At 52.0% G+C, this 11204-nt stretch overlaps 1 protein-coding gene across 6 annotated transcripts in view; it reads right to left on the reverse strand.

The window, feature by feature from the left end:
* HNF1B (HNF1 homeobox B) overlaps window positions 1-2686 on the reverse strand; it is a 52882-nt gene extending 50196 nt beyond the window's left edge. For 2 of the 6 annotated variants that reach the window (XM_029211305.1, XM_029211302.1), the window contains exon 1: window positions 1877-2416. In XM_029211305.1, coding sequence (XP_029067138.1) covers window positions 1877-2220 — 344 coding nt within the window. In that variant the 5' untranslated portion in view covers window positions 2221-2416. Of the gene's footprint in view, window positions 1-1876; window positions 2422-2589 lie in introns of those variants that run through there. The other 4 variants (XM_029211303.1, XM_029211299.1, XM_029211301.1 and 1 more) reach the window with 4 other exon arrangements.
* Between the last annotated feature and the right edge of the window lie 8518 nt (window positions 2687-11204).

The following is an 11204-nucleotide window of genomic DNA, read 5'->3' on the forward strand; positions in this document are numbered from 1 at the left end:
TCGCTCCCCGCCCCCTGGAGCCGGGGGCTCTGCTCAGCGAAGAGCGCTGAGGTCCAGGGCTCCGGGCCGGGCCTGGCTCTCTGCCCGCCGGGCCTGCGGCGTCGGCGGCCCTGGGGCAGCCCGGGTCTGGCGCCAGGTCTCCGGGCGGCGCGGGGGCTCGGCTGGGAGGGCCCAGCAGCGCGGTGCGTGTGCTCGGGCAGCAGCGAGCGGCCCCGCGTCCGCGTTCTGCTTTCCTTCCCCCTCGAAGCCGCCGCGTTTACAACTTCACCAATGAATAACCCGCCTCTCCGTTCAACCTAATCACGACTTTTTGTGTATCTTTCTGTTGATGATTTATAGAAATAAATTAATAACACCCGAACTCCACGTGCTGCAGTTTATATTACATCTCTGCCGCGTCCAGACCGGCGTGGGGCTGGGTGCCGAGGGGCGCCCCAGGTCGCCTCGGGCTTCCCACGTCCTTCCAAATCCCAGCTGGAAAGCGGGCGCCTGCGGCCAGGCAGATGGGCCTAGGTACCGGGGCGGGGGTGGGGGTGGGCCCGCCGGTGGGCGGCGGGAGATCGGTCGGTCCGCCGGGCCCGGGTCAACCTCCGGGCCGCCCTGGCGCCCCAGCCGCTCCTCTTCAGACCCCTCTCACCTTCCTGCACCCTAACCCCGGCTGGGGAGAAACCGCCGCCACGGGCGAAACCGCGAGGGAAGAACCTCAAACCTCAGAACTGTAGCAACATAATTTCCGGAAGTAAAAAAAAATCTAGAAATTCCCCTGACTGTTTTGCTAGAGAGTAAGCCGCCGGGTCCTCAGGTAGCAAATTCAAATGCAAGGTCATATCCCATCCCAAACTGCCACTGCGGGCGGGTGACCGAGGCTGCCCGAGTCCCTGGAGCGACTTTGGTCCTGGCCCTGTCTAGAGACCGCGGCTCTGAAGGGTCCGAGGCCAAGCGAGGGGCTTGGTCCTAAAGCAGAGTGGCCGGGAGCGACGTGCGGTCTAAGGGGACCGCTCGGCTCCTTGGATAATTAGTAACCAGCTGTCAAAGCCCTGGGCCGCTCGGGGAGTTTTAGCAAAAGACCCGGGGCCGGGAGATAGACCTCCCGCCAGCCTGCTTGGATTCCCCAGGGACGCCGGGGTGTCGGCGGCGAGATCCGGAAACGCCCTCCTTTCTCCCACCAAATCCGCTGCGAATTGGGGTCTTGGCCGCATTTTCCCCTCGCTTGCTTAGTGACGTGGTTTCTTTTGCCGCTTGAGGATCCACCCTAACCTGACAACGTGCAAACATTTCCTTTCGCGAATCTAAACGGGCTTTGGGGATTTCGGATAGCCCTGGGGTCTTGCACGGGCGCTGTAAATGGGAGCGCACTCCAGATAAGTCGCCCCCCAGATCCCGGCCCGGGTGCCGCCTGTCCCTCTGCCAAGAGCGGCAGGACGCCGTGTCCCAGGCCGGCGGCGTTTCCCCGGACCGCGGAGTTGGTACCTCAGGAGAAAGGCTTGGCCTGGGGCTGATGCGGGCCCGAGCCTGGTCTCCTGGGAATCGCAGCGGCTTCACTGCGCCCACTCGCACCTTCCGCCGCGTGGGCAAACCTCTGGGCAAAGGGCCCCGCAGCTCGGGTTCTCCCAGGCCGAGCCCCAGCCCGGCCGGGAGGGCCCCGCGGGTCCCGGGCGCTGGCCTGGGCAGGCGTTCCTGAAGCCTCGGGGCTCGGGCCGTCCAGTTGAGGGACTTGGAGGGTTCCAGGTGTTGGGAGAGAAGCGGAGCGCCCCCCGGGGGACTTCTCTGGTGGGAACCAGGCTTGGCAAGAGCGGTCGCGCGCAGTGTCGCTCAGGCACAAGGCCGGGGGCTCAAGGGGCTCGGGCGCACACTCCGCACCTCGGTCCGCGCCTACCTGAGCATCCGGTCCACCTCCGCCCGCTGCTCCGCCGCCTCCTCGGTGTTGAGGGCTTGCAGCTCCTTGAGGATGGGAGGGGTGTCATAGTCGTCCCCGTCCTCGGAGCCCTCGTCCCCGGACAGACGGCCCTTGGCGTGGCCGTTCGTGAGAGTATGGAAGACCGGCTTGGTGTCCGGCTCGGCCCCGCTCCCAGGGGACAGGGGCAGCGTCTCCAGCTTCACCCCGAAACTCGGGGATGGCAGCAACTCCTCCAAGGCCTGGACCAGCACCTCCTTGGTGACCCCGGAGCTCAGCAGGGCGCTCAGGAGTTCTTGCTGGAGCGACGTGAGCTTGGACACCATTTTCCAAGGACAGAAAAAGAAGGGGGCGAGGGGGTGAGGGGGTGGGTGGGTGCGAGAGAGGAGGGTGGAGGGGAGTTTCACAAGCGAACCCCAAGTCCAGGAACCCCCCCACCCTTCAGCCTCCAAACACCTGTTATTCCCCGGGGTCCGGAGTCTCCTCCGAGAGGAGTCAGAAAACTTCTAACTTGCCATGATCGCCACCATTAGGCCATATAAGATATGCAAATTAGTGGGGAGGGCCCGGCTTTCGGCCCGATGCAAATGGTCGTGGGGAGGGGGGAAAACCGAGAGAGGGAGAGCGTGAGGGGCAGACGGGGAGAGCAAGAGACCCGGGCCGGGAGCGGGGCTGCCAGGGTCCATTGTACTCACGCCAGGGGGCCGAAGAGATTCTTGTCCTTGTTCTGTTTATCAGCCAAACTTTAGCTGACCTTTGGACTTGTTAAACAAGTAGCTTGCAGCCTAGTGTGGAAGGCTCCGGGACTTTTCCACCGGCTGCGGGTCCGGCTTTAGTCCGGAGAGAAGAAACTGCGCTTCGGGGGTTCAGGTGAGAGCTGGAGGAAGCTGGGGCGCTCTTGGAAGACGGAGATGGAGGAGGATGCGAAGAGCAGAGACCCTCCGACGCGTCCCAACCGACGCAGGCGATGGGCCGGGAGAGCCAGGCGGGCGGAGGATAAACTGACCGCAGGGGAATGGACGCGGAGACCTGGGGGAAATGGGGCGTATTAGGTGGGGTGAGTGTGGATTGCGGGGGCGGTGGTCCCATTTACTTCTACCTGAGTTACCGCTCTGCGGACCCCAGGCCCTCACCAGCTGGGTCTAGCGGTTTGGATTTGCACAACTGCCGGCCCGAGAGCGTAGGCCAGCGGGAAGGAGGTCCGGAGAACACTTGGGAGGAGGCACCGACTAATTTATGACCAGAGGGAGTAGCCAAAGTTGAGCTCCCCCAGCAGCGGGGCTGCACCAGCACCCAGCCTGGCCGAGCCGCGGAAAGCTGGACGCCTGGGCCACTGGGTTCCCCGGTTTAAACCAGGACTATCAAAGCGCCTCCGCTTTCGGGGCAAAACTAGGATTGCTGGGCCTCCTTTCTGGCAGTGAAAGCAAAGCTTGGCCTGCAGCTGGATGGACAGTTGGAGCTGCACGTTCTCTGGGCCCACTGATTTCTGGTTTATTCGCAGCTCCAGGACACAGCGGTTCCCGGGGCCAGGGGCGGTGTTCTGCAGAGGCGAGGTCAAGGTGGCCCTGTCAGGCGTCTCCCACGCCAAGTTGGGAAGGCGCGGACTAAGCCGCCGGGGGAAAGAAGTATTTTTCCACGCCGGCCTGGCCCAGGAAGGAAGCCGGGGACCTTTCAGCACTATTGGAGTTTCACCTGCCTCTCCCTGAGGCGCCCAGGGGAAGGAAGGATGCAGGAGTCGCACCCAGACCTACAGGCTGGACTGGACCTGCAGAAGAACAGGGGCTTTTTAGGATCCATCGCTCACAGTCCCATAGTTCCTGGGGCAGAGAACAACCCCTTCCCCTCTCTAGGCCTCAGGTTCACCATCTGTGCAGTACTGAAACCTAGAGTGCAGGGGGGGGGATGGGGCATTGTACGCAATGAATGAGACCACCTGTGAAACCCTGCGGTCTAACGATAGTGTTCACGCTTTTCCTTCCGGGAAGGTAGGAAGCCAGCTTCCAGTAGTAAAATCTAGCCCCTCTGGAGGTTTAGGATTCTCAGAATCAGGCAGATCCAGTGCTGGGGTTGGAGGGACCGGGAGATGCAGAATGAGCAGGGAATTTGCAAAGGAGCTTCTAAGCAAATTCTCCTCCCTTCCCACCTTTAAAAGACAATTAGGAGGAAGGGGTAATTTCAGCATGGGTTGGGGTGCGGAGGGTCTGCAGCCCTGTCTGCTTGTTTCCGGATCAAATCTCCCAGGTGTGTGAGGGCTGAAACTCCAGATGTCAGGCTGCTAAGGAGCTAGGCTGCCTCTTAAATACGGGGACTCTCCTGGGCCACCCATGAGAAAGGGGTGGTTGTATGCACAGAGCTCTGGGGGACCTTTACACCGTCTCAGTGTCTTTCCCGGAGAAAGGGGTAATAAGTTCATAGAAACAAGGGCTCTTCATTTCACCTTATTGTCTTCTAGTTTGTTGTGACATACGGCAGATCCTTGCCCCTCACAATTCAGCCCAACGGGAGAACATTTTCTGCCAACCCAGCTCCCCTCAACAGGGATAATGAAGTGTTCAGAGTAAACGTCCCTGGAGAACAATCGCTTTTTCTCTGTCTCTCACTGACTATCAGGATAGAAGCAGTCAAGTGTAATGAAGATCAGATTCTGTGTTTAGCTGGAAAACCCATTAAAAAACCAGCCATCACTTCCCTTTTAACAAAAAAGCTTTGATTTGTAGTTCCAACTGCTGTGTGCCCCGTCCGACTCTCAAGCTTCCTTACCTCTCAAAATTCAGGTGTCAGAAAACCCATTCTTCCCCCTACCCCAAGCCAACTATGGGAATGTACAGGAAGTTGCACAGAGTACAGGGAAACTTCCTATGCGTGTCCAGATAATCTGGCTATTAATATCCAGCAACTTCCTGTAACCCTCCTGTCCAGATCTACCTCGTATATACCACCTGATGCAATATGGGTGCTCACCAACCAAGTAACTGCAACTATGGATCTGTGAGCAGATCCAATATCTACCCCTTCATATGGAAATTTAAAAAGAAAAGTGTAAGTATCCCACTTCTCTTTTTAAGGATGCGGGTCACAAATGCTAACCAAATGAGCTATCGCAGTAAACCCTTTGGTTAAGCTTCCCCTAAACAGAGGAAGCCAGAGTACAGCTGAAAAGCCCTTGTTTATGCTTCACACAGGATAAAGTAGTGACGGGCTGATATAGTAGCCCCATTTTAAAGAAATGGGAAAAGAAGACATAGGACATTTTAAGGAGGTGGCTTGGAGCTACTGTAATAAGTTAATGGAAGGGTTGAGATTGGGGCTCAGGACTCTTGAGCAGGGCTTTAGGATGAAAGAGGAAGGGCTCCAGTTTCACTGCTTTGGGAGATGGGAAGTTAAAAGGGGGAATTCTGCTGTGATTCCACGGCAGAGAATAGACAGCAGATGTTGGAGTCAAACAGACCTAAATTTGGGTTCTCCAATCTGCTTAGCCAGCTGTGCCACTCGGGTACACTATATAATCTTTCTGAGCCTCAGTTTCCTTAGGTGGAAAATAATGATAATACTCTACTGTGTTTTTGTGGAGATTAAATGAGTTCGTAGCTGCAGGTTCCTGGATATCACATGTTTAGAAAGAGGCAGCACATCATGAAAACATGCCAAGAAGAGAGGCGGCCGATCTCTTTGGTCTCTTTTATTCCCAGCTTGTTCTTTTAAGAGTTACTGAATTCGAAGAGACCGCGTTAGGTTCTTCTACTCAAACAATGAATTCGCTGCTCAAATCCCAAGATTTTCTATGGGAAATGTCGTCCCTGATCCAAGATAATTTAAAATCCAGATGGCTCATTACTGTATGAAGGTTTTCTGGGCACCATCTTGGAAGTTTCACAGGATGGCAAGTGTGACTGCCATGGACTCAGTCTCTCCCGTAACTTCACGGCATAAAGGATATTTCTTTCCTGCTCTTGCGCACACAATCTTCCCCCTACTTTCCAGGCTTACCCTGATTTGCTTACAGCAGGGAGAGCCTGGTCCCCTCTGCTGCTCTACTCTCCAAGGCTTTCACATTGATTTGGGAGAGTCTCTAGAAGGCCTCAAAATGAAATCGTCTCTAGAGTAAAACATGAATACTGCCCTATCCTAGTCTGAAGGAGGCTGGGAGCCTTACTGTTAGAGAGCAGTGTTGCAGCCTAGAGAACATTTTAGACTGTGGTGTTAGAGTCTGAGTTTCCAGCTCTGGATACAACACTCTTTTCGGGATAACTCTTCACCTCCAAAGGCTTGGCTGAGTACCTTTTCTGATTCTGCTTTTGAAAAATGGCCAGTTGGTCTGGATGACCATTTAAGTTCCCTAACTTTTCTATGATTTGAAATTCCGGAATTACCAGGGTGTCCATTTCCAGGCCTTTGGGCTGATGATCCATGAGCTCAGGCCAGGACTCTGGGTAGTGCCGACATGGGACTGTTGACTAGCCTGTGAGAAAAGACACCACAGACAGTAAGCTCCAAGAAGGCAGGGACCATCTCATGCCTTACTCCTCAATGCCCGGAGAGGTGCCTGATCCATAAAAGATGCTCAGTGAAACCCTTGTTGAATAAATGAAAAAGTGATCATCCCTGCATGATGCCATTAAGGGTGATTTTTGTGTGTTTGTGTGGTACGCGGGCCCCTCTCACTGCTGTGGCCTCTCCCGTTGCGGAGCACAGGCTCCGGACGCGCAGGCTCAGCGGCCATGGCTCACGGGCCCAGCCGCTCCACGGCATGTGGGATCCTCCCGGACCAGGGCACGAACCCGTGTCCCCTGCATCGGCAGGTGGACTCTCAACCACTGCGCCACCAGGGAAGCCCTAAGGGTGATTTTTGTGTCCTTATTTATACTTCTCAATTTTCCAAGTTGTCAGCAATGAAGCTGTAGTTTAAATACCTTTCCCAGACACGAAAGGGTATACACTGTGTGATTCCATTTATATGAAGTTAAAAAGCAGGAAAAACTAATCCATGGTGATAGAGGGTAAATTTGAGGTTATTGGGGGATGTATGCACAGGGATGGGTAATGAGGGAGCTTTCTGGGGTGCTGAAAAAGTTCTGTATCTTGATCAGAATGGTGGATACACCATCAGGCTACACATTTAGGATTTGTGCATGTTGCTGTACATGATAACTTAGTAAAAAGTAAATAAGCAATTCCAAAGTGTAAATTGTAAACATTGGCAGCCACCTCCTTACTGCCCCTTCTGTTTACAGGTGATGTGTGGCCCTGTACATTCTTTCCCATTCTCCATATGTAGTTTATCACTATTGAAACTTACAGACTAGCATATTCCAGGGGTGGGCAAACTTTTTTTACGAAGGGCTAGATAGTATTTTAGGCTTTGTGGGCTTATACTCTGTCACAACTACTCAACTCTGCTCTCACAGACAATACGTAAATGATTCGTATGGCTGTGTGCCAATAAAACCATTTTTAAAAACAGCTGGGTGGCTGGATTTGGCCTGTGGGCCACCGTTTGTCAACCCTTGGATAAAGCACCGGTGTAGGTAGAGATCCATATATCTGAAAGAGACCTGAGAGGCATCTCACTTCACTTCTTCATTGTTGGGATGAAGAAGCAGATTCAGGGAGGAGAAATGACTTTCCCAAGAGATATCAATATTAGCACAGGGCACTGGGGAGATCCTGGCTTTGGAGTCAAATAGAGCAGTTGTTTGTGGGTGTGGCTTTGGGCAAGTTACTTAGCTTGAGTCTTTATATTATCACCATGCATCAATAATAATGGAATTTCTATCTCCTAGGGTTATTGGAAGGATTAAATTAGGTAACACAGCAAAACACCTTGTAGGGGGGCTGGCACAAGCTGGACTTGGTTTCAAATCAAGTGCTTTCTCAATCATAGCACACGGCTCACGGGCTCCCTCCCGCCTCCCTTCCTTCCCTCCTCCTAAAGGCAAGACTTCTGGTGTAAGTTCACTGACAAACACCACTGGGTGTGTACTACCTGTGAAGCCCTTCAGGGACAGCTACAAGCTTGTGACAAATGGATACAGGAAGATCTCAAGTACTACCACCCCAGCCCTCAACTTCCTTTCTAGAAATCCCTTCCAGCTCTGCGCTTTTATTTCCCAAACAAGCTGCTATCAGATGATCTTTGCCAGAAAAACTCCTAAGGGTAGAGGAGATTTCTCTCATTTTGATTCAACAACCTACCTCCTTCTGCCGGTTCAGTTTTAGAAATAGGGTGTTCCCAGGAGCTTGTAAAAGATTAAATTAAAAATGAGAGACCTAGTATGATATTAAACTAATAAATACTACACCTGGCATAGACAGCCTTCACTCTGGAGCAATAATCTAGCCCTTCTACTACTACACACATGAAAAGTGAGATTGGCAGGGGCCCAGCATACACCAGGGGCTCCATAAGTGTTTATTGAATCAACGATACGGGCCAGGCTAGTGTTCAGAAAAGAAAGAAAAGCCACACTCTTTACTAAGATTTCCTGGGCTCTGCTTTCGGATTAACATTCAAAGAAGTGTTAGCGAGGTGTCTTTGCTATACTCTCCCCTGTATACCTCCCACAAACCTGTGAGCTGGGCAGCGTCAGCCCCGCTTTAATGATGACGAAATAGAGGCTCCAAAAGCGTAAGGATTGGCCCAAGGACCCACAAACAGTTAAGGAGTGGACCTTGGCCTTGAACTGAGGACCCCCTAATTCCATATTAAGTGCCTTCCTTCTGGCTCTTTTGCATCTTCCAAACCCAAACAGAGGGGGGAGCATATAGAAGCACCCTGAACAGCCTCAGTGCAGAGAAATCTCGTGATTGTGTGCGTGTGTCTCTGTGTATGTGTGTGTGTGTGTCTCTGTGTATGTGTGTGTGTGTGTGTGTGTGAGAGAGAGAGAGAGAGAGAGAGAGAGAGAGAGAGAGAGAGATCAAAGTCTTCTTTCCTGTCTGAGGACATACCAACCACGTAAAAAGCTATAACATTTGCACAGCATTTTATGATGTGCAAAGAGCTTCCTCCTCATTTGATCCTCAGAATAATCTTGCAAAGAAGGCAAGGCAGGCATTAGTATTCACATTTCACAGACGAGGAAACTGAGATTCAGAAAGGAAAAAGGACCCACTGAAGATTCCAGAACCACCCTCTATTTTTTTAAAAAATAAACTTATTTATTTATTTAATTTTATTTTTGGCTGCGTTGGGTCTTCGTTGCTGCGCACAGGCTTTCTCCAGTTGCCATGAGCGGGGGCTACTCTTCATTGTGGTGCGCAGGCTTCTCATTGTGGTGCCTTCTCTTGTTGCGGAGCACGGTCTCTAGGTGCATGGGCTTCAGTAGTTGCGGCACGTGGGCTTCAGTAGTTGTGGCTCGTGGGCTCTAGAGCGCAGGCTCAGTAGTTGTGGCGCCCGGGCTGAGTTGCTCTGTGGCATGTGGGATCTTCCCGGACCAGGGGTCGAACCCGTGTCCCCTACATTGGCAGGCGGATTCTTAACCACTGCACCACCAGGGAAGCCCTAGAACCACCCTCTACTGACCCAAGTCTTCTGAAGTTGTACTCCACTGTCCTCTCTACAATATTGTGTTTGTACAATAACAAGATTAGTACAAGGCACAGCCCAGGAACAGATACAATCTCTAAGAATTAGACAAAATAAGATACCCCAATTCTAGTCCCAAGGTCATGCTCAAGCAATGGATAGCCTGAAAGATGCCAGGAAAGAAACTGGGTCCACTCCACGAGTTAGGAACCATTGCCCACTTGGTGTCACCCTGTGCCTCCCCACCTGCATCTCCTCTCCCCTCATGGTGGACCCGCCCCTGCTCTGCTTAGTGCTGTCTGGTCAGGAGTGCTGTCTGTGACATGCACTTGGGCGTGAGAGTGGCCCCTGGGCCTCAGGTAAGGGAGGACCAAGGTCTTCTTTAATGCTCTGGTGACTAGACACAGACCCTGCTCCCAGCCCTGGGGGTGAAGAGCGTGCAGGGCTGCTGAGACAAAGCAGCAAACATTTACTGAGCACCTACTGGGTGCTAGGCACTGCGGTAGGTGTCTAGCACTGCTGGGATGAATGTGATTTAATTCCTGCTCTGAAGGAGTTGGTTTTAGAGGGGGAGAGATAGACACATATACACTCACTTCTATTGCTAGACAGGATGGAGCAGCCTTTACAATAAGCGCGGTGCTGATTGCTTCACATAAAGCATCTCATTTATTCATAACAGCCCCATGAGACAGTACTATTATTCTACTTTTAGTTTTCTTAATTTATGCTCAGAAAGCTCAAGGTTTACATTGAGATTTAGTGCTGTCTGGCTTCAAACATTTTCTGTACCTGGCGAGAGGCGGAAATGACAGGGGACTCAGTGTGGGACTTGGAGTCAGGATGATCTGGGTTTGCAACCTGTCTCTGCTGCTTCCTAGATGTGACCTTGGGCAAGTTCCCACTCTGAATGTCAATTTCTTCAGTGGTAAAAAGGAAAACAGTGTAGAATTTGGCAGGAAAGATAATATATGTAAATCGCCTGGCACAATAAATAATTAGAAGCATGTGCTAATAATAGCAGCGGAACCAGCCAAGTTCTATGGGGGCTCAGATGCCTTGAAGGGTAAGTAGGATTTTGACAACAAGAACTCAGAGAACATTTCAGGCAGAGAAAAGCATTGAGCAGAGGCTTGGAGGCATGAAAGTAGGTGAGGAGGTGATGGGGGCAGAGGGCAAGCTGAGTTGTCTGGACCATGGAGGGATCTTGCTCGTGATGATGCTGGGAAGTTAGCTCAGGGCTGATCATGAGCAAACATTGGATGCCAGGCCTGGGACTCTGAACTTCTCTCCTTAGGCAATGAGGAGTCTTGGAAAGTTTTCAAAGGGGTGTGTGTGTGTGTGTGTGTGTGTGTGTGTGTGTGTGTGTGTGCGCCGTTATTTATTGATAATTTCTTGTTTAGAATGCTTATAACAACAACAGTAGTACTGCTATTTATTAAGTGCCTACCTCACTGTGCTAAATGATTTCCACTATTGTACCGTATAATCGTCACAATTATCTGAGGTTACTCTCATTACCTCCATTTTACAGATAAGACAATTAATTGAGTGAAGTAATTAAATATGAGGCTCTGGAGCCAGAGTGCCAGGATTCAGATTTTGAGTTCACAACTCACAAACTGTGTGCCCACGGGCAAATTCCTAAACCTCCCCGTGCCTCAGTGTTCCCATCTTTAAAATGGGGATAGAGATGACATCTACCCAACGGGGAAGTTGTAAAGAGTAAATGAGTCAATACATGTAAAGTGCTTAGAAAAGGAGTAGCTGTCAATAGCTCTCAATAAT

The sequence above is a fragment of the Monodon monoceros genome, unplaced genomic scaffold, assembly GCF_005190385.1.
Source record: "Monodon monoceros isolate NGI ecotype Baffin Bay Population unplaced genomic scaffold, NGI_Narwhal_1 Super_Scaffold_9, whole genome shotgun sequence".
NCBI lineage: Eukaryota > Metazoa > Chordata > Mammalia > Artiodactyla > Monodontidae > Monodon > Monodon monoceros.